Source organism: Gopherus evgoodei, chromosome 4 (assembly GCF_007399415.2).
Source record: "Gopherus evgoodei ecotype Sinaloan lineage chromosome 4, rGopEvg1_v1.p, whole genome shotgun sequence".
In the NCBI taxonomy this organism is placed as follows: domain Eukaryota; kingdom Metazoa; phylum Chordata; order Testudines; family Testudinidae; genus Gopherus; species Gopherus evgoodei.
The window spans coordinates 111,689,627-111,715,187 of NC_044325.1; the positions used below are offsets into that span (position 1 = coordinate 111,689,627).

At 39.9% G+C, this 25,561-nt stretch overlaps 1 protein-coding gene across 1 annotated transcript in view; it reads left to right on the top strand.

The window, feature by feature from the left end:
* TRPM5 (transient receptor potential cation channel subfamily M member 5) overlaps positions 1–23,544 on the top strand; it is an 87,167-nt gene extending 63,623 nt beyond the window's left edge. Inside the window, 10 exon segments of the mRNA XM_030562134.1 lie at positions 2,209–2,467; positions 4,036–4,154; positions 4,772–4,904; positions 10,971–11,145; positions 13,357–13,522; positions 14,309–14,487; positions 17,295–17,427; positions 20,477–20,549; positions 22,010–22,100; positions 23,383–23,544. Of these exon segments, the coding sequence (XP_030417994.1) occupies positions 2,209–2,467; positions 4,036–4,154; positions 4,772–4,904; positions 10,971–11,145; positions 13,357–13,522; positions 14,309–14,487; positions 17,295–17,427; positions 20,477–20,549; positions 22,010–22,100; positions 23,383–23,486 (1,432 nt within the window). The 3' untranslated portion in view covers positions 23,487–23,544.
* The last annotated feature ends 2,017 nt before the right edge of the window (positions 23,545–25,561 follow it).

Sequence of the window (25,561 nt, forward strand, 5' to 3'; positions counted from 1 at the left end):
ACCTATGCTACAATCACCCCTTCCCTTATGGCATAGGCATATCCTTTATTTATAAATAGACAAGATGTAGGACTGGAGAAAGCAAAGTATTATCATCCCCATTCTGCAAATGGGATCCAGGCAGAGGGAGGTTATTTAACTTGGCCACAGACACACACAAATTCTGCAGCAGAGCCAATGATTGGACCCAGATCTCCTGAGTCCCAGTCTAGTGTCTTAACCACAAAACCATCTGTTTTAGATCTGAAGGTAGCCAAGAAGTTTTATCCATAAATCAGGAAAGAGAGATTCTTCCTGTGATAAGTACACAACTTTCTAAAGGGAGCTGAATACCTGGATCAGACACATGTAGCACAACAGATATGATTAAATCATCCACATATTTGATTTTGTTTCACTAGCATTCTTTGAAAGGTCTGAAAAACTGAAGTTGAGAGAATGTCATATCATGGACAGAGTCAGAACTCTGTTTCTATTCTTAGCTTTGACATTGAACTGGTGACACTTTGGGAAAAATCACTAGTTTCTCTGCTTCATCATCCATAAAATGGGTATAAATAGCACCCCTCTCTCACAAAACCAGTTATTAATTCATGTCTATGAAACATTTTGATGTCCTCATATTACAGGGAGGAATATGGTTCTTGGCCAGTATGTTTTCTGTTCCATTTGTTATTGCCTCAAGAGTTTATGTTAATATGGGATTTCTCTAACTCCCAGGTTTGTTTCTTTTTCTGAATCCCAAGTCATAATTGTTTGTTTACTACATCAGTCTGTTGCCATGGGAATAGCTGTGCTCATGTCATAAATTTAGTGTTATGACAACTGCTTCCTAGAGAATCAAGTAGAGAGAACAGGCTGGCTATGAAGTAAAATATTTAGAAATTAGAAATAGTACCAGGAGAAATAAAAAACCCATGTAGAATCAATTGCTTTGTGTTTTGTTTGAGTTGCGGAGGAAGCTTTCCCCAGCGTGCACATCCCTTATTAAAAAGAGTGATCTCCTTCACATCAAGGAACACAGACTGAAAGGTGCAATAACATCCTTAGTCTATAGTCAGCAATTTAGATGGAAACAAGTACAGCCAGGGGAGACATCAAAGTAAAAAAATATATACAGCGTGAGATTTTACTGAATCGGATTGCTGCCAAAAATGGGGGTTTTGCATTATACACACAGAATAACTTACATTTACACTGTATAGCACTTGATATACTGAAGGACTGCAGCACATTTTGCCTGTATATGGCCAGATTTTCCATCAGTTCCCATAACCCTCAGGCAACCGCAGTGCAGCCAGCACTTACATTAATAACTTACCATCCTGACTTCTTTACTGAAAACTCCTGTCAGACTTTTTAGTGAGTCACTATAACTTTAAGCCTAGGACCGGACTGAAATACTCTCACTCGTATTGAGTAGTACCTCACTTCTTGAATAGTTCCACTGATTTCAGCAACACTACTAGAGGAATAAGGTACTACTCAATGTGAATAAGTGTATTTCAGTCTGGTCCTAAAGAAACACATGTTTAAAATCATATATTTAAAAAGAAAGTCCTCACCTATGTGAAAAATAGTATCTTGGTTTATCAGAAACAAAATACGTTATAGAAAATAAATGTACTTGTCAGCATTTATGGTGCCTGTTCGCTTTTCATGTCTTGCTCTCATTTTGGACAATGAATAGTAACAAATCCATTTGCCTTTTGATCCTCATGCACTAGTATGATGCTGCAGTGTTGCGTTGTAAATGCTCAAGGGGTATGTTTAAATCCTAGCCCTCCTCCAAAAAACAAAAACAAATCACGCACACACGCACGCACGCACACACACAAAAGATCCAAATAAACACTAAGCAAGCCTACTCCACTGTACTGAAAAGCAAATACCAAGTTAAAGGAATGAAAAAATGTAATAGGTTTGGTACAGTTTTGTTTTAAAACATGCAAAGCTTAAATGCTACCTGGCAGTGTTTCTGCTATGGCAAGGCTCTTCCAGTGACTTCAAGGAGAATTTACACTATCAGGGCCAGATCCTCAGCTGGCATAAATCAGTATAGTTCCACTGCTTTCAATGGAGCTCCTCTAACATGCACCAGCTGCAGAGAGACCCTAGGCACGGCACAGAATCAGGCCTAGTGTTCTTTTACAAACAGATTTTAAGAAGCTATAATTGTAGCTGTAATTTGCTCTCTTTGTTTTACAGGGTAGATGTCAAATTAGAGAAGCGGAGATCTTCTGAAAACATAGCATGGGCAACATTCATGTTTACTCGCTGGAAAAAGTTTTGGAGTGCCCCTGTAACAGTATTTATGGGGAATGTTATCATGTATTTTGCTTTTCTGTTTCTATTTACCTATGTCTTGTTACTGGATTTTAAACCACCACCACCTGAGGGGCCTTCTGTTAAGGAGATTATACTTTACTTTTGGGTTTTTACATTGGTCTTGGAAGAAATCCGACAGGTCAGTAACCTCATACATACCTTCACAGTAGTGTGCCAAATTCAGGTAGTAAGATTCAGAGTTGATTTACAGTCTGCATAATCCCATTGTCCTCAAGAGGTGGAATGTCAAGGACAGCTTCACATAGGAAAGCACTAAAAATATTCATTGCTCTGAACGTTTTCATTACCCAGAGAGGCCTGTGTATTTCCTCCTCACATACACCCAGCTAACATGCCGGTCCTCCATCACACACAGCTGCAGCTCTACCCTTTTTCTTCCAGGAGAAGCTCCAGCTGCTACCAATATTCTAGGTAGATTGCTGATGCTCTGGGATTGCTCAGTCTTTCCTCTGGTCTAACAGCTATCTGTTTACCTATCCTGCTCCGCTCACTGCAACCAAGCTCCATTCCCCCAGAATTGCTAATCCACCCTACTTCCTCCTCTTGGAATGATCCCATCTGACACTGTTTTGCCTCCCACTTCCTCCAGATTATTATATATGTATTTATATGCAGGAAGGAAGAGGTTAATGAGCTTGCCTCTTAAACAGTTTAACTTTTGTTTTTCTAAAATGCTTTTCAGTTCAGGTCATTAGGTTATGTTTAGATTTTTTTAAGATTTCTCCATTAATCTTGCAATTGTTTTCAGAATCTCCTCAGCTGCCTGGTTTAGCAGCTGAAATGGTGTGTCCACAATACTGTAAGGAACTGCCTAGTTTGTATATACACAAAAGGCCTCTGTTGGGGGGTACCTGGACTCTTTACCTTGTTGTCATAGACCCTGACCCTAAAAGAATTAGTGGGCCTTCTCCTTTAGCTCAAGCAGTAGGGGGCCAGTGCTCCTGAAGTATGAGAATCAGGGTTATAGCCCCACTTTTACTAGGAAGTTCTGAACGGCCATGGCTTGCAACACTGTGAAAGCTCGGAGGGCGACCACCAATTTGTCGCAAATCAGCTGAGCATATTTTAAAGATGTTATGTCAGACTGTTGTATCCTGTAGCACTAAGGTGATCACAGAGGATGTTTGGGCTGAGAATTGTTTGTAATACATCCGTAAAGCATCAAGAGCCCAATTTTTGAGACATGGACACCTAAGTAAGAGAGCCAACTGCTGTCTGGATGCTCAAAGCTAGTTAGTGGCATTTTAAGCATCCAGGGTTTGAATACGCTGTTTAGGCGCCCATGCCTGGAAATTGAGATCAGTCTGATTGAAAAGATTTTTACAAAACAGAAACAAATATGGCCAACCCCCAATGTTGAAAAAAAATTATGAGTCAGCCTCCAAAAAACTCATGAGATTAACTTAAATATCATGAGATTTTTAAAAAATAATATTTGTTTTCTGAGGCCTGAGCTTCTGGTGTGCAGTTGGGTCATGTTTTCATGCTTTTCTCTATTATCATGTGGGTCAGAAATATATCTCCTTTAAAAATAAAAACAAAAACAAAAAAAAAAGCTGAGATGCTCATGTAATCCCTTGATTTGAGGAGCTGGGGTTTGCAGAAAAACAGAAAATACATCACAGGACTCACACTAAAATCACAAGAGCTTGCAAGATAACACTGACAATTGTTGCTCCCTTGCAGAGTTTCTTTACAGATGAAGACATGAATTTAATGAAGAAATTTAAACTGTACATGGAGGATAACTGGAATAAGTGTGATATGGTGGCCATCTTTCTGTTTATAATTGGAGTGACCTGCAGGTTGGTATCTTTCAAGAGTTTTGACCCTGTATCCATTTCATGTGACATGGTCAGATGTCTGTCACGTGGAGCCAGGTAGGCATGTACTAGAACATGGACTATTCCTTCCACCCTCTACAGGATGCTCATGCATGCATCTGAGGGAAGGCTCTGGTGGCTTTTATTTTTCATCAGTTTTGAAAAAGTAGAGTCTATATTGGTGGTAAATTGGGGTGAAAGCACCCCTCTATGAGCTCTAAATTTCCACTGGACTAAAGAGGCTATCACACAGACTACAGTAAAACTTATCTGGCACAAAGAAACACTTGCAGAGGGAAACACCGTTTCCTCTTTAAGACTACATCAAGTCGATGTACTCACTTATGTCACCTCTCTGTAGCCCTAGTGGTTTCATTACAGCTGACATGGGGAGGCTGGTGTTCCTGCAGTAGCTTGATGCTTCTCATTGGCAGATGTTACATGCTTTTTACAGTGTGATAGTTGTGGCTCATGTGAGATACAAGCCCTAAGCACACATCCTTTCCTTGCCTAGATTCCACATTGAATCAACATGTACAACTCTAGAAATAAAGTGACTGGGTGGTGTTTGAGGCTGTTTCATTTGGTTTGTTCTGCAGAATGCTGAACTCAACATTTCAAGCCGGCCGTACAGTACTTGCTATTGATTTCATGGTGTTCACTCTGAGACTTATACATATTTTTGCCATTCACAAGCAACTAGGGCCAAAGATCATAATTGTGGAAAGAATGGTAAGTATGAGCTCTCCCAAAGAGAAATTCTTGTGGATTCTGCAGTGAAACAAACAAAACAAAAATTTGAGCATTATAATTTTAAGGAAGTCAATGTGTAACTCTGCTTTTGTTAAGTCCTCTAGTTTGTCTTATATTGCAGCATCATTATGAGCTATTACCAGCCAGATGTGGCTCCTCTCAAAGAGGTCTGTAGCACAGATTTTGGATCCAAGTCAGCATTACCTTGCACCTTGTGTAGTCATTTAACCCAATGCATTTTACACCCACTTAGCACAGCTGTAAGTGATTATACAAAAGTGCATGACAACTGTTAATCGAGCCCTTTGTTCTTTTCTTCTTTGTTCTCCCTTGTTTTACTCCCTTACAATTTGGGAGGCTGCACAGGGGGGTTGCCATTTCTTTCTTTCTCCTTCCCCACTGTCCTGGTGTCTCTTTTCCTATTCCCTTTTGGTTTAAATATAACTGCTTGTCTGGTTCAGGAGTTGGGGCTCCAATCCTTAGAGGTATTTTGGCTTCTGAGTCTTGTTGATTTCAAGGTGAGTTAGGTGTTTATATGCTTTTGAGGAGCTTAGCCTGTGTTCTTTCGGAGCAAAGAATCTGAAATGAGAGACAAGCCGGTTACAAAAGAACTCTGCCATTATGTCAGTGGCAGGGAGGAACATAGCCCTGTAGAGATCATCTGGGTTAGTGCCTGGTGGAGGCAGGAGCTGCTTTCTAGCCATAATTTATAATGAAAATGTGTTAGTTAGTACTCTGTGTGTTATAAGGCAGAAGTGTTGATACAGTGTTTTCATTTGCTACCCTACAGCTGCAGGAAACGTCCAAGAGTTCCAGTTACTGCATGTGGGTACAGACCTGAACAGTTTGGTGATTTTTGTGTGGGTATGTTAATCATATAGGTCAAACAGCACATGTTAACAATTAACATGGAGTTATCTGACTGTAAATGCTAATACAGCCATGTACAAACATTTGTTTCTCATCCTAGCTCTCCCTGGGGCTCAGCAGAAACTCTATTCTAGACAAGGCTTAGGATTAATAAACTTAAAAGCTACCAGACTGTTCATATCTGTGCACCACTGGAATAACTGGAACACTTATATCCCATTGGGTGGAGTACCAAGAGGATAAAAAAAAAACCATGTATTAATGCTTGTGCAGTAGTATCACATACACAGTACTCATAGGTTTTTATTGCAAATTATGCTTACAGAATGCAAGTGAGAGTAACTCACAATTGCAGCTTCCAACTCCTCCAGGCTGAGTACTAGGCTAAACCATCACTATGAGCAAGTGTTTGTGCAGGGTCTACTCCATTTATAAAAAGGGCTGTCAAGCAATTAAAAAACTTAATCACACAACATATCACACTGTTAAAAAATAATAGAATACCATTTATTTAAATATTTGTGGATGTTTTCTACATTTTCAAAAAGTACAATGCTCACTTTATATTTATTTTTGTTAAATATTTGCACTGTAAAAACAAAAGAAATAGTATTTTTCAATTCACCTCATACAAGTACTGTAATGCAATCTCTTTATATTTAGAGTTGAACTCACAAATGGAGAACTATGTACAAAAAATAACTGCATTCAAAAATAAAAAAATGTAAAACTTTTGAGCCTACATGTCTTTTCAGTCCTATTTCTTGTTCAGACAAACAAGTTTGGTTACATTTGTGGGAGATAATGCTGCCCACTTCTTGTTCATGTCACCTGAAAGTGAGAACTGGTTTTCTCATGGCACTGTTGTGGCCGGCGACGCAAGATATTTATGTGCCAGATGTACTAAAGATTCATATGTCCCTTCATGCTTCCACCACCATTCCAGAGGACATGCATCCATGGTGATGATGGGTTCTGCTTGATAACAATCCAAAGCAGTGTGGACCGACACATGTTCATTTTTATGTTCTGAGTCAGATGCCACCAGCAGAAGGTTGATTTTCTTTTTTGGTGGTTCGGGTTCTGTAGTTTCCACATTGGAGTGTTTCTTTTTTAAGATTTCTGAAAGCATGCTCCCCACCTTGTCCCTCTCAGATTTTGGAAGGCACTTCAGGTTCTTAAACCTTGGGTCGAGTGCTGTAGCTATGTTTAGAAATCTCACATTGGTAACTTCTTTGTGTTTTGTCAAATCTGCAGTGAAAGTATTTTTAAAATGAACAATATGTGCTGAGTCATCATCCGAGACTACTATAACACGAAATATATGGCAGAATGCGGGTAAAACAGCCGGAGACACACAATTCTCCCTCAAGGAGTTCAGTCACAAATGTAATTAATGAATTATTTTTTAATGAGCATCATCAGCATGGTAGCATGTCCTCTGGAATGGTGGCTGAAGCATGAAGGGGCATATGAATGTTTACCATACCTGGCACGTAAATACCTTGCAATGCCAGCTACAAAAGTCTCATGCAAATGCCTCTCACTTTATGGTGACACTGTAAATAAAAAGCGGGCAGCATTATCTCCTGTAAATGTAAATAAACTTGTTTCTCTTAGCGATTGGCTGAACAAGAAGTAGGACTGAGTGGCTTGTAGGCTCTAAAACTTTGCCTTGTCTTGTTTGAGTGTAGTTATGTAACAAAAAAAAAATCTACATTTGTAAGTTGCACTTTCACGATAAAGAGATCATACTCAGGTACTTGTATGAGGTGAACTGAAAAAAACTATTTCTTTTTTTATCAGTTTTACAGTGCAAATATTTGTATTAAAAATAATATAAAGTAAGCACTGTATACTTTGTATTGTGTTGTAATTGAAATCAATATATTTGAAAATGTAGAAAAACATCCAAAATATTTAATAAATTTCAATTGGTATTCTATTGTTTAACAATGCAATTTAAATTGCAATTAATCACAATTATTTTTTTAATCGTGATTAATTTTTTGAGTTAATTGCATGAGTTAACTATGGTTAATTGACAGCCCTAATTTATAACGTATTAAGTCACAGAATCAATTAACATTTTACAAGGTGAACAAAAGCTCTAGTCTTGAGACAGCCATAAAATATGAACTTCATCCTGCTGCCATACAAGTCAAGGGGAAAAACTCCCATTATCTTCAGTGGTACAGGACTGAGCCCTACATCAAAGAAAGAGAGCTGTATTTCACTAAATGATATTTGCTGCAAAGATATATCAAATGGGATAACATCAGACTTTTCCCCTTGAATAGAAAGGCAAGCCAAAACTGCTTAACTCTTATTCATCTTGCTGTAGCACTAGTGGTTTCTAAAATAGGGCAAATCCAGTTATTTAATGAAATTCAAGTAGCAAATAAATATCACAAAGAAATATTTCCTGATCATCCACTGCTCCTTATTAGCAACTGCAACATCACAGTCCCGGTGTACAGACAAATTTGGAATGATCTGAGGCCACAAAGTAAATTGGCAAAAGTCTGAGATACTCCCACTATCTCTTGTCTGTTTTAGTTTGTTTTACTAACTGGAATTTCAAATGATCTCCTCCTTTCAGCTAGCTGTCCAATCATAAAATCTAATTGAAATGAATCTACAGTCACCACCTGAAATCAGTAGGCAGCAGTTTTAAACCAAACAAAAGGAAATATTTTTTCACAGAACACACAGTCAACCTGTGGAACATTTTGCCAGAGGATGTTGTGAAGACAAAGACTATAACAGCTTTCAAAAAGGAACTAGATAAATTCATGGAGGATAGGTCCATCAATGGCTATTAACCAGGATAGGCAGGGATGGTGTCCATAGCCTCTGTTTGCCAGAAGCTGGGAATGGGCGACAGGGGATGGATCACTTGTTCTGTTCATTCCCTCTGGGGCACCTGGTATTGGCCACTGTCGGAAGATAGGATACTGGGCTAGATGGACTGACCCAGTATGGCCATTCTTATGTACAGTCACTAATGGACTGTTTCAAATCAGATACGGATGGGACGAAATATTTATTTTCCAATGGGAAAAAGTTATTACATTTGAAATATGTATTTGTTTTTAAGTAAGTATTTTAGGATATAATTACTTTTGCTTTGCTGGAGAAACACAATGTTTAAAAGTAGAGGTCCTAAAAAACTAATCTTCAACCATATTACTCAGCAGAGAAACCCAATCAAAATTTACATGAACCTTGCATGGTTCAACGTTTATTCTAACAGCTGTTCAGAATTCTCCAATGAGTAATATCATTTGGGATTCAGTGTAAGATATATCATATATATAGGCGTTCGACACGGTTCCACATGGGGAACTGTTAGTTAAATTGGAAAAGATGGGGATGAATATGAAAGTTGTAAGGTGGATAAGGAACTGGTTAAAGGGGAGACTCCAGCGGGTCGTATTGAAGGGTGAACTGTCAGGCTGGAAGGAGGTCACTAGTGGAGTCCCTCAAAAATCGGTTTTGGGACCGATCTTATTTAACCTTTTTATTATTGACCTTGGCACAAAGAGCAGGAATGTGCTAATAAAGTTTGCGGATGACACAAAGCTGGGGGGTATTGCTAACACGGAGAAGGACAGGGATACTATTCAGGAAGATCTGAACCACCTTGTAAACTGGAGTAATAGAAATAGGATGAAATACAATAGTGAAAAGTGCCAGGTCATGCACTTAGGAATTAATAATAAGAATTTTGGATATACATTGGGGGCGCATCAGTTGGAAGCGACGGAGGAGGAGAAGGACCTTGGGGTACTGGTTGATAGCAGGATGACTATGAGTCGCCAATGTGATACGGCTGTTAAAAAAGCAAATGCGATTTTGGGATGCATCAGGCGGGGTATTTCCTGCAAGGATAAGGAGGTGTTAGTACCGTTATATAAGGTGTTGGTGAGACCCCATCTGGAATACTGTGTGCAGTTCTGGTGTCCCATGTTCAAGAAGGATGAATTCAAACTGGAACAGGTTCAGAGACGGGCTACAAGGATGATCCGAGGAATGGAAAAACTGCCTTATGAAAGGAGACTCAAAGAGCTTGGCTTGTTTAGCCTGGCCAAAAGAAGGTTGCGGGGGGATATGCTTGCTCTATATAAATATATCAGGGGGGTTAACGTTAGGGAGGGAGAGGAATTATTTAAGTTTAGTACTAATGTAGGCACGAGGACGAATGGGTATAAATTGGATAATAGGAAGTTTAGACTTGAAATTAGACGAAGGTTTCTAACCATTAGGGGAGTGAAGTTCTGGAACAGCCTTCCGAGGGAAGTAGTAGGGGCAAAAGACTTTTCTGGCTTTAAGACAAAGCTTGATAAGTATATGGAGGGGATATTACGATAGGATCGTTAATTTGGACAATTGATCTTGGATTACCACCAGATAGGTCTGCTCAATGGTCTGCGGGGAGATGTTGGATGGGATGGGAACTGAGTTACTGCAGAGAATTCCTTCTTGGGTGCTGGCTGGTGAGTCTTGCCCACATGCTCAGGGTTTAGCTGATCGCCATATTTGGGGTCGGGAAGGAATTTTCCTCCAGGGCGGATTGGCAGGGGCCCTGGAGGTTTTTCGCCTTCCCCTGCAGCGTGGGGCACGGGTCGCTTGCTGGTGGATTCTCTGCAGCTTGAGGTCTTCAAACCAATTTTGAGGATTTCAATAACTCGGTCCTGGGTTAGGGGTTGTTATAAAATTGGATGGGTGGGGTTCTGTGGCCTGCCTTGTGCAGGAGGTCAGACTAGATGATCATATTGGTCTCTTCTGACCTATGAGTCTATGAGTCTAAGAATAGGGAGTCTTAGCAGAACATCAGATACTCTTCAGATTATCCTGTTTTCAACAAGGCAGTCAATCCTACTGCAAGGTCTCACAGAAAACCTGTGTATGAAAACCTCAATAAGGCACATTTTTAATCACATAAGGGTCAGAGTCTGAATTAAAGAATGCCCTTAGCTGGAATGGTCAGCAAAGAGGTCACAAAGGGGAATCCTAAAAGCAAAACAAAAATAGTATGATGGCAGAGGGTTAAAAAAGAAAGTGTGCACAAGAATTTCTCTCATTCCACCTCAAAAAATAAGCTCTTAAAGAAACAAGAGAAACTGCTCTGTACATTAATAATTTCAGTCAACATTTTTTTCTCTCCTTTAGATGAAGGATGTTTTCTTCTTTCTCTTTTTCCTGAGTGTGTGGCTCATTGCCTATGGTGTGACAACTCAAGCCTTACTCCATCCTGATGACAGCCGAGTAGAATGGATATTCAGAAGGGTGCTTTATCGTCCTTACCTTCAGATATTTGGGCAGATTCCACTGGATGAAATAGACAGTGAGAAATTGGTTTTTAACTGATCAGACCACCATAGAATAAGTACCATTAATCAGATCATGGGCATCTATACTGGGGTTGTCACTTTCTTATCTTTGTCCTGTAGGAAAAAGTCTTCATGTTATGATGTAATGACATTTCGCACTGCAATATCTGGATGTTATAATGTATATTGTCAAGTTGTGCTGCAGCATCAATGCAGGCCTTGTCTACACAGTTAAACTGAGTTAGTTAAACTGGTGCAAACCCTTAGGTTGATACCTTATTTCAATGACTTATTTCATTAAACCTGTTCTGAATTGACTTAACTGAAACCCAAATAAGCCTAGTGTAAACTGAAATCAGAGCATTTACACAGTCTTTTGCACCAGTTTAACTAAATCAGCTTTAAGAAAAATCACAGCTTTAGTTAAACCAGTGCAACTCTGCATGTTGACAAGGTCTTGTACTTCAGAGTCACAATCAGGAGGCAGCACCACCTTATGTTCAGAGTGAATTATCCAAAATTGAATGAGGCTGGTAGCCGTATGGTCAGGCATTTCAAACAATATACAAAAACAAACCAATTGACCCACCAGAAGTAGAAGTACATGAACATAAGAGTACTATGGTGGCATTACCCATGGAGAAGCAGAATAAATCCAGAGTAGGCCATATTCTAAGGACACCTGATAGAATGCTACAGAATCCCCATTCTAAACATTAACAATATTTAAATCCAAATCAAGCATGAGGAAAGAGAGAGTGATCCAAGAGGTACAATGGGAAAAACAAAGCAAGCCAGCCTTCCCTCACATTCACCCTGTTTATTAGAAGATGAAAAGATGTCTTGGAGAAGCTGTCAGAGACAGCATGAAAGTCAAGACCTGTGGAGAGTTTTCTCTTGTTAAATGCATACCCAGGAGGTGCCAGCTAGGAGGCAAGAGTGTGGGCGATCACAGCTGCTAAAACTAAGAACTCGAAACTAATTGATAAGAGATTAGAAGATTTACAGGACAGGCTGGGGATGATAGAAAAGACAATTGCAAATATTTATTTTCAGGATTCCTGAAAGAAAATTGAAGTTTGAAAACATGCTTAGATGTTCAATTAATAACTACAGTTTTTTAAAAGAGCTTCAAGCACATTTTCCTGAAAGGTGAAATTGTAAGGTGGTAAACATCGCTGAGTAACTCAGAGGGGGTTTGTTTAAGATGAAGAGAATAGTCAATAGGACTCTGAAAACCTCTTTTTGGACATTTCCTAATGGCCAGTTGTGAAGGCCATCTTGGCACTGGAGGAGCAGCAGCAAAGATCTGTAGCTCTGTCAAGTAAGTCCTGCTGAAGCTGCATATCCCTCACATTTCTAAAGCAAGGGCACATTGTATATACAATATGGATGTGTATATTGAACCCACATTAGAAACTCTGGCTCTTTCTTACCCTCTTGTCCACCTAAAAAGTTGAGTTGTCTGCTGCTTTCAGATGAAGGAATTATTCCTGTAGCTCAAGCAGTAGAGAGTCATTCTTCTAACAGCTGAAGTTACAAACCCGGCTCTTGGTGTAAGCACCCCCTATGGGGCTTGAAATCTAGTAAACATGAGACATTCAGAATGACATTCTCTGGGTGGTTACATCTAGTAGAGACTATATCTCATAGTAAGTAATCAATAGCTTTTGATTTGTATCTTAACAGAAAATGCATTGCTTGTTGTCTGAGTTTCTCGTTCTTAAAATAAGACAGGTTAAGGGATGCTAATTCAGCCATTGTTCACACTCTACTTATCTTGACATATAGTACCTCAAACTTCAGGCATAAAGTTAAATTCTTGAGCCAAATCCATCAGCTTGATGGCAAACAAACTGAGAGGCTGTCATGACCATTTTAATGATTAAACATGGCAGCAGAACACACTATGTCTGCATGCCATTTAAGGTACAGTTGTAGGGTTAAGCAAACCCATGCAAGCTTTAATCTAGCTTGCACAGGTGACAATTATAGTGAAGATATGGTGGCATAAACTAAATCTGCATGGGATTAACAAGCCCACCAGGGATGCTGGGTACATAACATAAATTCCTAGCTTACACTAGGCTTTGTGCCACTGTATCTTCACTTCTGCTATTTGTACTAGCTCAGTTAAAGCTACAATTACATTACAATTAGAGCTCAAATTGCAATGTAGATGTATAAAACTACTGTTTTACTTCCCCTACCTCCCCCCATTGCAGCATCTCGTATGCGTCTTGAGAACTGTACCTCTTCCCTGAAGAGTCCACGGGAAAATTCACCATTATGTTCTAATACCTATGCCAATTGGCTTGTCATACTTCTGTTGGTCACTTTCTTATTGGTCACCAATGTGCTGCTTATGAATCTCCTGATTGCTATGTTCAGGCAAGTGTCAATTAATTAATTCTGAGATGAGGATTGCAGGGTGGGAAGAGAAGGGTTAATAAAAATGCATGCATACATATACATAAATGCTTCTCTAAGCATTTTGGATCTATTAGCAATTTTACTAATTAGTGGTAATCTTCACTTTGCAGGTAAACTTTTACAAGCACACAGTTTTTAATTTACCCTCCCCCTTTCGCTATATCCCTCAAAGGAAAAAAAAACAAAGGAAATATTTTTTCCTTTTTACCAAAAAAAATCAGGTAAAATCTGCAGGTGAAAGCAGCTGTACATCTGGCGGACCTGCCCATGGAGGATCCTCTCATAGGGGAATCCCTTGACTGGTTTAGGGGCTGACGTGGCCCCTTGAAGACAATGGAACTGTGCTGATTCATACCAGCTGAGGATGTGGCTCAATATGGTTGCCTGATATAGGTTTGGTCTACACTGAAAGGTTAGGTTGGCAAAGCTATGGGATGTGAATTTTTCATGGCCCTGACTGACTTAGCTACACCAACCTAACTTTTAAATGTAGACCAGGCCACAGCCTTACTCTGGCAAACTACAGTTGCCATCTTTAAAAAGGCTTGTGCCTTATTGTCTGTCTGAAGGCAATTACTGCAAGTAACGTAATCTTTAGTGAGGTGCACATACGTAATCTTTTATTTTAAAGAGGAACAATGAGAGAGTGATAGTGAGGTGGCAATCAAGCTAAAGAAAAAATGATAATAAATTTTAGGATCATGGAGGGAAAAGCTTAACATACTTTTTTTTGTTTGGTTAAAGTTATACTTTTCAAGTTGTTCAGGGCAATGCAGACATCTTCTGGAAATTTCAGCGGTACAACCTGATTGTGGAATACCATGGTCGTCCAGCGTTGGCACCACCATTTATCATTATTAGCCACGTGCATCTGATTCTCAGAAGAATCTTCAAAAAGATGGAGCACAAAAAGGAACATCTGGGTGAGTTGTTAACATAGAGCTAGCAACCAGGTGATTCAGAGGAGCCTGACCACAGGTGGTGAATAAGAAACAGAGGAGAGCAAATAAACTTTCAAAAAACAAAAGCTTCTATTTTCATTGATATGTCTTCATTCATAAACAGTGTGAGAATACATGTGTAAAAATATGATTTATAATCTAACTTCTGAAATAAGAGGGTTTAGTGTTTTTCCACAAGGCATCAACTTTTCTTTGTACAATATAATTAAATGGCAATGTTTGTTCTTTTAAAGGTGAGTAAGTAGACTGGATTAATGAAAGGATAATAAATTTTTTAATTGGAGAATTTTAATGAATAAACTGCTATTTCTGTTATTAATCTGCTTCTGAATTTTAGCAATAGTGCATAGGGGGCATCCTTAAAACCATGTATGGGTTCTACTGTCTCCAGTGGAATTTCCCATTAAAGCATGAGAGAGGGAACATTGCCAGAAATGGTAGTAGCATCTTTATTATTTTTACAGTAGATCTTTTTATATGCACTCACTATACTTCAGCTTCTAATACTCATTTTGCAGTGTTCTCTATTAATAAAGAGTGCATACAATTTAATAATATCAGCATGTTTCTCCGGCAATAGACCCCCCCCTCATTCCATTTGTGCAGATTACCAATATGCTTTGAAGTAGAATTCCAGGTTCTGGGTTTGACCTCTAATGCTCTAAATTGTTTTGGGACCTGGCTCCCTGAGAGACCACCTCTCCCATCATTTGGTGTACTGCTCTAGTCAAGGTCAGTCGTGCCACTGTAGCTGAAACTCTGTCAAACAAGAGGGGGCTGCTTGCAGAGCATTCTCTGCAAGAATTCTCTTTTGAATTCACTCCTTCCCTTGGGGGGCCAGAGCCCAGATACATTAGCCTTCAAGGCAGGCTGCAAGGTCCATTTTTTACCCAGGCATTTGCGGAAGTTATGTGAGCTGTCCACTGCATTTAAATTGTTGTTCTGAAATTAAAGGATGTCCAATTGCCCAGAGGTTTCCATGGCCATCCATTTGTCTTTATAAATCAAATAAATAAATGCATTTACATTTGAGTATTAAAAGGCTGAGTTTATGTTGTTTTATTTGCAGTGCTTGAATACTGCATAATAATTATTATTATTATAGCCTAGACAATAAAGTGCATTTGAACCCAAGTCTCCACAAGTTAAATCCCATTTAGAAATGGCCATTATATAAAAAGACTAAATATTTAACAACTGGCTGCATGCAAAATTCCACTATTGAAATAGCAATACTATATATTAAACAAGCCTGAAAAAAACAGATTCCTCCTCCTATTCTATTGCTATTCACGTAACTAAAACATTGTTTCTATACTTTAAAACAATGCTCAAACCATACCAGAGACACAAATATCCATTGTTTCACTGTCAGGTGGTTATATGACAATCTCCAATCTCCTAGAACTGGAAGGGACCTTGAAAGGTCATTGAGTCCAGCCCCCTGCCTTCACTAGCAGGACTAATTTTTTGCCCCAGATCCCTAAGTGGCCCCCTCAAGGGCTGAACTCACAACCTGGGTTTAGCAGGCCAATGCTCAAACCACTGAGCTATCCCTTCCCCCTATACAGGAGAAATGAAAATGTTGAGATGGATGTCTGGAGTTACAAGGACGGACCACATTTGGAGCAAATGAATTATGGGAAGTGTAAAGATGGCACCAAATACAGAAAAGCTGAGGGAAATCAGGCTTAGATGGTTTGGGCATGTGAAAACAAGATCATAAGACTAGGAAACAGGGTGTTAAAACTTAGAAGTGGAGGGTAACGGAAGTTTTAAAAGACTGGACCTAGATGGTTGGATGTTATACAAAAGGATTTGATTAACTGCAGACTCTGCGGAAATGCTTCAAGACAGACTGGAGTGGAGAAGGAATCAAAGAGTCAACCCCATATAGATGGGATTAGAGCTAGACCAAGAGGAGTTAGGAGCGAAGGGAAGGCATTTAGACTTTCTCTTTGTAGAAGCTTCATCCCAGCTCTTTGGATCCTTTCTGCTCTTTCTCCCCAACACCTTTGAGCCTCTGTATATTTCTGGGATTCCTGCGTTTATAGTAAAACCTCAAATAAATAAATGAAGGACTGGGCCTCTGACGGTCCTGCCTCCAACTACACCACTACCTCGATATAACGCCATCCGATATAACATGAATTTGGATATAACGCGGTAAAGCAGTGCTCCGAGGGCTAGGGGGCTGCACACTCCAGTGGATCAAAGAAAGTTCAATATACAGTTTTACCTGTAACGTGGTAAGATTTTTTGGCTCCCAAGGACAGCATTATATCGAGGTAGAGGTGTATTTCTAACTGCTAGTCAGCTCTTTGTTGGAGTCTTTCTTTTTCCTTCACTGCTATTTGGGAAGCATTGGTAAGGTCTGACAGTCAATGAGTAACCAACCTGTAATATCTGTAAATACCTTAGAACTGCAGTATTTGTGTAACAATTCAGTAAGCCTGGGACATTCATAAAAGCAGTCTTTAATGAGGTCACATCTGGGCTAAAGCAAGACAGTTTTATAGAAAGGTCAACACTCTTACAATGAAGAAATGACTCTAAACTTTGCACTTAAAGGAAAACTTGTAAGCCACAATTCTTTACACTATAACCTGACACTTCTGCCATAGTAAATCCACAGTTTATCTCCCAAATTTTAGCATGGCAAATTTACAACTCACTTACCTTCCTTCCTGTACACACATGCCACTCCCTGCCCCCCAACACACATACGTGTTTTGATAACGGTGTGTTTTTTATATCTTTTTCCCCAGAAAGAGATCTGCCAGACAGCCTGGATCAAAAAATCATAACATGGGAGGTGGTCCAAAAGGAAAATTATCTTGCAAACCTGGAACAAAAGAAAAAAGAAAGTAACGAAGAGAGACTAAAGAAAACATTTAACAAGTACATTTCTGTTCATCTTTCAACATTTCTGAACCCCTTTTTTGATGCAGTGATGGGTGAATCTTGTTGCTCTGCAGGTTTGGATTAAGGTTGCCAACTTTCTAATTGCACAAAACCTTGCCCTGCCGCTTCACTGAGGCTCCCCCACTCACTGCAGCCCCCATCCTTGCATCACTCACTGTCCCCCACCCTCGCTTACATTCACTGGGCTAGGGCAATGGGTTAGGGGGTGGGAGGGAGTGCAGGCTCCAGCTGGGGGTTTGGGGTTCATGAGGGGGTTCTGGGCAGGGGCCATGGGTTCCAGTGTAGGAGGGGGTATGGGTTCTGGGAGGAAGTTTGGATGCAGGAGGGCACTCAAGGTTGGGTTATGGGTACGGAAGGCGGTGCAGGGTGTGGGCTTTGGGAGGGAGCTCAGGGCTGGGGTAGGGGGTTAGGGTGCAGAGTCTGGGTGGGGGTTCTGACCTGGGGCAGAGGGGTTGGGGCGTAGGCAAGGTGGCACTTACCTCAAGTGGCTCTTGGTCCACAGTGCAAAGGCAGGCTCCCTGCCTGCCCTGGCTCCATGCTGCTCCAGAAGTGGCTGGCACGTCCGGTCCTTAGACTGAGTAGCAGCCAGATGGATCTGCACAGTGCGTGCTGCCCACACCCGCAGGCACTGCCCCTGCAGCTCCCATTGGCCACAGTTCCCAGCCAATGGGAGCTGTAGAGCTGTGGATGGGGACAAAACAGGGAGCTTCCCTGATTGCCCTGGCGCCTAGGGGCCAGACATGCCAGCCACTTCTGGGGAGCTGCACAGAGCCAGGGCAGGCAGGGAGCCTGCCTTAGCCCCGCTGTGCCACTGACCAGACTTTTAATGGCCCGGTCAGCAGTGCTGCATGATACTATGTGGAGCAAGACATTAAAAACAAAGTGCAGTTAATTTGGAAATATGCATCCTATGAGAGCTGTAAAGTCCTCATTATCCTTGAGATATAAAGGCCAACCATGGTTATTACAAGGGAATTATTAATCATGTTCATTGCAGTAATGCATAAGGACCAATCAAGAAGGGGGGCCTCAATGTGCTAGGTATTGTACAAACAGAGTAACAGAGACTCTCTACCCCAAAGATCTTACAATCAAAACAAGCCCGGGACAGGGGACGCAGTATAACAAACAAGGGATGAACAATGTGATTGCAGCAAAAGTCATGTTAGTTCCACAATGTTTTTTAAACCTAGCTCCATTTACACCACAGGAAAGAGGAGGAGAACATTATCTGACAGAACTATTGTAAGGACGAGCTGATTTTTATATAGCATTCTGAAGATGGGAACTACTAAGTTACTACCCCAAAGTATACCACATTATTTTAAGGGAGAAGTAAGCTATACATGTAAAGCAACACCTAAGGTGACGTGAGTAAGCCTTCTTTGGGGAGGCATTTAATAACATGACTCAAATGCAGTAACTATTATTGTGAAAGATAGCCAGCACGTTGCAAAAGTTTCATTCAAACTTCAGTTCTGGCATAAACAAACCACACTGAAATCAATTAGCTCTGCTGTCTAATGGTTTTGCTTTGAGTGCTCTTTCAAAGCAAGCCTTTGCCTTTCTAAGTTATATCATAGCTGGAGCCTAGAACAGCCTATTTGAATATGCAGCGAAAATATTCTTCCCCTCCACCTAATTGATACACAAAAACTGCCTGATTTGATTGTTTATTCGTAATAACTTAGAACAATTAGATTATTTTTACTTTAGAGTCATCAAAGAATCAGACTGACTTTAGAACTGTGGCCCTGGGAATAAGCAAGATGAGCAAGCAGAGCCTAATAGCTCTTACAGCAAACAATAAAAATACATTGAAGTGCCTCCTAAAAGAGCCTTTTTTGATAATGACATTCTGTTAGTTTTAAATATTGCAAGTTAGGAATAAAGTTACTGGTTTGAAGGGGAGGGGCAGAAGAGAGAATAAGTAAGAACCAGCTTTAACTTCTCTGCTCCTGATCTGAAACAGAGCCATAAACTTTATGAAGTTGGAAAAGGTTCAGATAAATACCACCTCTTCAACTTTCTACCCTTGCTGGTGGCGGGCAGTAATTCTGGCTGCACTGAAAGGGTCATTCTCCTGTCTCCAAAAATCTCATCAAATCTGTAGTCTCACAAGATGCATAGACTAGGAACATATTCCTTGTCCCCTGTACTACAGAAGCTACAGGCCAGAACACATTAGATCCAAACCCAGCAGTAAGAGCCTCCCACGTATATGCTCAAGGAATATCACCCATGAAGGGAGAGATTTGAAACAGCTGAATTCAGAAGAGGGATTTAAAAGTCAGGGGACCCTTTAGGGATTGCATTGAGGTGCATGCATGTATAGGGTGAAAGAGAGGGAGAAGCAGCCTGGGGAAAGTGCCATTAGGTGAAGTGGGTATGGACAGAGAGGCCTAAAATAGTTTGGATACATTTAGGTGAGCTCTGAAGAAGCTTTTGGACTTCATGGGAGAGGAAGAACTAGCATGGATATTTTGCGGTTTATTATTACCAATTAAAAGTATGAAATTAGTTTTTGGAAACAGAACACTTTGAAAAAGTTTCAAGAAACAGCTAGTACGTCTTAGCTGGTGATAAAAATACTATAGGTGCAATTCTTCCAAGTTTCGAGCTCACATTGGGTGCTGCTGCTGAAAGAGGGGTAAGGAATTACAGCTGGCTTTACACCTTCCTGGATTCCTGGAGCAGCTGGAAACTGAATGGGTCATGGCACAAGTCCTAGCAACCTAAGGACTGCTTTAACTTCATGCCAGTATATGATTCCCTGGGGGCAATTAGACATAAGGATTGGCCAGACTGCTGTGTACTCCAGCCCTACCCCCTGCATTCTCACTATACCCTCTCTCAATAACAGGGAATCCCCAAATGACCCTTTAGGGCAGCCTTTTGGGTGCCTCTACCTCAGCAGTGCAAAACAGGCAGAAGTGGGGCTGTGGATCTAACTCTGTTAAGAGTTATGTAGCTGTAATTTGCAGATGTCTTTGCTCAGTATGTATCTCTGCTTTGTTTGTATTAGGGTGGACAACCTGTCTAAATATTTTAGTGGAATGAAAGAGCAAGAGAAACGGCTTAGATCTCTGGAATCACAAGTAAGTAACACTTTTTATATACTTTTGCTAATATTCTCTTCATTTTTTGTTTGGACTGGACCTTGACCGTGACCTTCTCTACAAGGAGGGGGTGGTGTTGGCACGTAGGCCTTAGCTGGTTCACTTTACATTACGAGGGCAAAAGGAAAGAGGATTCTGTCGCCATCAGGGCCCCTGGTGGCCTCATTGTATATTTCTGTGAAGGAGAGAATCTTCACTGGCCTGCCAAATGTTAGAGAGAAGGGGGAGGGTAAGTGCATTTCTCTCTCATTCTGTTGGTCCTGCCAGACCAACCTCTCCCTCCAGTGAACTATTGCCCGTTCAGTTCTCTTCAGGTAGCTTTCTGCCTAAACCTAAGCCTTGAAGTCCTCCCTTGAACTGTTAAATCTCTTAATGGCAGTCAAGTGACACTCAAAAACCCATGAAACTATTTTCCAGCCTTTGAACATAGGGAAACTGAAATCACTTACTTCCGTGCAATCAAAAACCCCATAGAGCAGTTTAAACAAGGGGACAACACATGGGAACCAGCTTTTGGAAAGTAAGATTTGATCCATGGATCTCAATGGTCACTCAAAGTGCATACTGATAAATCCAAATTCTACTGTATATAAAGCAAGTAAAGCATAAATTCCATTTCCAGCTGGTTAAAAAAAAAAAAGTGTTTCATGCCTGGAGTGTTATTCTAAGGCTGAATTTCATGGATCTGACAGAGATAAAAATTAACTATTTAGAAATGACACTGGCTGGCAGTGGGATTTTTATGTTAAAATTATACGTAGTTTATGAAAATACCCACATCCACTGATACAAGTTATATTTTCACTGATATGATCTACACTGACTTGTTAGCATATTGAATGCAAACAGACCAAAGTGATATTCTAACCTACAAATATGCAACACTAATAATACAAGGAAATTCCATCTTAAATTTCTGACTACAAACAGCTGGTGTTTAAACAAACATCAACATTTGTAAAACAGTTTAAAAATGTTAAGCACTATCCAAGTACTAAGTAGTACATGTATTGTTTTCCATGTCACTAGAGCTCCCCAGTGGACTTTTGGCCTTGTGGCTTATCTTATTACTTTTATCGCAGAACTTTTTTCCAATATATTTTTCACTGCTCCTTAAAAATACTTCTTATTCAATAAATGTTGACACCAAATGTAAAGATAAATGGCCAAATTCAACAGCAACACTCAAAAAATATTTTTAGCTAGATACATTAAGCCACCTATTTTTCTGGTTGAAAGTTTGTGCCACCTATAGATTACTGTGTATATATACGGAATAGAAATTTAAATATTTATGGCTCAGTAGTTGATTTAATAGAAATGCTATTTAGGAAGTTTAATAATTACTGCTTAGATTTTTGACTTTTTAGATTTGTAAAGGATAATTAATCTGAAGGATTACAGAAATAGAATTAACATGACCACTACTTGTTTTGTAGGTTAACTACTGTTCAGCTGTTATTTCTTCAATGGCAGATACTTTAAGCAAAAATAACCTCTTGTGCAATAGACCAGTTCCAAAATATACAAGTGAGTATTTGAAATGATAATTGCAAAGCAAAATATTGTGGGTGAACAATTCCATAAAAGGCTGTAAATGGCAAAGAGGAATCATGTAGGGAGGTACTGGGGTAATGGGGATGAAATTATAAAGAGGAGCATTTTGATTGCAGATCTGCAAAAGCTTCCCAACAGCAAGACGTATCAGAACATGGAATCTTTGGGGCTGGGATTGCCATTTATTACGTTTATGCAGTACCTAGTACAATGGGCCCCAACCTGGCTGAACCCTAGGCATTCTCACAATATGTTTAATAATTATAATAGAAGAATAGTAATTCTCCAGATTATCAGATGATGTAAATCAGCATCGCTCCATTGACTTCAGTGAAGTTACACCTGCTTACACCAATTTAGGATCTGACCTTGTATGACTGGAAGGGCAAGCCTCGCTGTTTGACACATTTAAATCTTGTCCAGACTAAGAAATAGGCGATTCACATTAGCTGGGGACAGTCCGACTTAATAGATATTTTCCATGTCTAACCTTTCTTGTTTGTTTAAAAAAAAAAGATACTATAAGGGGAAGTAACTAAGAACTTCACAAAGTCTTGACATGGAAAGGTCTCAAAAGATTAGATTACTCATTTAGAGGCCCAAGCCCAGACAGCCGTTATCTATGACTTGTGATTATTGCCATCTCTCCTCCCTGATTTTTCCCGATGTTTACAATGACAAACTACACAATCCTAGCTAATATAAACACAACTGATTGAACATTTTCCCAGTCACAGACATGGTAATGTGGAACACATAAGAGTATCTGCATAGTAGAGCATAAGATTCCCCAAACATTCAAAGTAGTTTTCAGTGTTCAACTGCTGAAGTAAAGCACAGATCACTAGACACAAAGTCATGAGATGGTTGAGTCTAATCCATACACCTTTATTTCTCTCACAAGAGTTTGCAAAATGGACTGTTTTTAAAAGTGGCAGTAATAGTAAATTCCCCTCCCCCCCGATTAGATTTTGTAAAAAGATTTCCATTCTTTTTAAAGAATTCCCTTGCAGCATTTTCTACCCAAACATTGTAGTACTATCATTGCATGAGAATCAGACATTGAAATTGACTAGAAACTAACACAAAGGTTTTTATTGTCTGAAGTGGAAAATGCAAAAATGGTGGTCTAGTGTAGCTTTTCACTGACTGCTTAAATTTTGTAGTGCTCCCCAAAGACCCCAATAGTTATTGTAAGAGCTTGTTTTCATAATACTTTTAAACTAATGCACTGATTTTTTTTAAATCTTGTTAGGTTTTTTGAATACCAGCACAAATCAAACAATCCTACCAGAAAGAAGTGAAGGCAAAGAGCTTACAGAAGAGTCTGAAAATGATATGATGTACATTGATAATTAAATGAAGTTCTCATTTCCTCAGATTAGTTTGCCATTTTGAAGTACTTCTGGGGTGAAATCCCAACTCCACTGAAGTCAATGGCAAAACTGCCATTAAGCTGTGGGGCCAGGACTTCATCACTGATGTACTTGTGTAAGAGATGTCTTCTATTTCCTTCTCACTGTATTTATATATGTAGTGAACAGGGCAGTGAGATTTTTTTCCCTATCTTCATCTCCTGCCCTTACGCAGAGTGCTTACCTGCCTGTCTACTATGTTTCTCTTAACCTATTTACCCACATTAAGGAAAAGCAGATCAATTGCTAGAGGCAATCACCTGTGCTATGTAATATTCTTCTGTCCATGTCAGACTTCCATCCTCCTTTGCCCTGCAACCATGTCTTGCATATTTCTCTGGATCCTCAACAAAGCCTGCCATGTTGCCAGACAGGGCCCACAATACACTCCGGAACCACCTCATCTCCTGTAACATCTGCTCTGCAGGCTCTCTTTGTTGCATCCTCCTCTCCTATCTTCTCTTCCACTTCCCGTTTCCTGGTTCTTATCCTCTCATCTAATCCATACTGGTGACTCCTCGTTAGCCATATAAAGGATCTCTTCTCTACCCTACTCTTATAGCCTGTGTACTTCATTTCACCAGTCATGGTAATAAGCATCTTTTACTGCACCCTGGTACCTTCTCTGATGCCCTCCAAACTGATACCATCACATTTTCGAAAACACTGTGCCCTCCACTCCCTTCTCAAATTTCCTTTTTTTACTGAGGACTTCATTTCTTGATTGTTATTCCCTGTATTCTTCTCAGAGGAATTACTCTGACAAAAAGCATGATGCTTACTGTGACACTTCACAAGACTGGCACAGTAAAATTAGTCGCCTCATCTGTTTGCTGAAGAAAGCTCAATTTCATGGGCTCTTTACTTCTCTAGAGATTGTTAATCAAAAACAAATCAGGAAATAACCCAGGGCTTCAACAGCATAGAAGCCAGATTTTTTCACTGATCGTTTTTCTCATCCCCAAACTGTTATACTTTCCAGCATCTCCAATTTCCTCCTTTATGGCCTTTCCTTAGGCCTAACTTCTCCCAGATGCAGAAACTGAAACATCTTTTGTCCTCAAGTCTTCACTGGCTTGCTGTCCATTTCAAAACCCCAAGCACATAAAGGTTCTACTACCTTTACCCCCTCGACTCTATCCACTATGCTCCCTGAATGCCAGCCTTCTGCCTACTGTGTTGCTTTAATAGTGGGCAACAGAAACTCTCCCAACACAGCCTCAGAAGTTGGAACACCTCCCTTACCTCCAAAAAATCTTCTGACTTTTTTCATCTTCTTGTCTCATTCCTCTGAAAAATCAAATCCTACTCCACACACCATCATTTTTCCTAGAAACTAGACCTATGAACATTTCACCTTTTCTCTTTTCATTACAGTAGCTACAAATATTACACTTGTATATTTGACTACTTTATTTGTACATATAGGCTAACTGTCTGTGAAACCTTGTTATACTTTTGTAGGAGACAGCATACACAAATAAACTGAATTTTACTACTTAAAAGGTTCTCTTCCTGTAATTTTGTAGGGATAGTGCCCAACCTTTTGGATTCAGGTAAATACACTACTATTGGCAAAATGTACTGAACTTCTGGCTTTCTTGGATGGACAGGCCTCAATTAAATTAGATTTCCTAGAAAATAATATACCTGTAGGCTCCTATGTATCATAAATGCTGCTCCTGGTAAGTTACACACCTCCCCCATCAGGTTTCTTGATCTCAGAAAAGCTCCACCACACACAAAAATTTTAAAAAAATAAAATAAAATTGAAGATCAGGTTATAATGCCTTTTATGCTCAGAAGCTTTCAAGCAAGAGGTTCTTGTTAATGGAAATAAAGGTGTTAAGGACTTCCTCCTACTATAGGAATTTGCTCATCTTATTTTCAAGTCAGCTGTGCCACATCATTGTGCCCTACACAGGGGAATAGTTTTGGCATCCATGCTACAATAGTTCATTCACCTTTAGAGACAGAGAGGTGGAACCAATGGCTACTGCTTTAGGGACATTTTGTTTA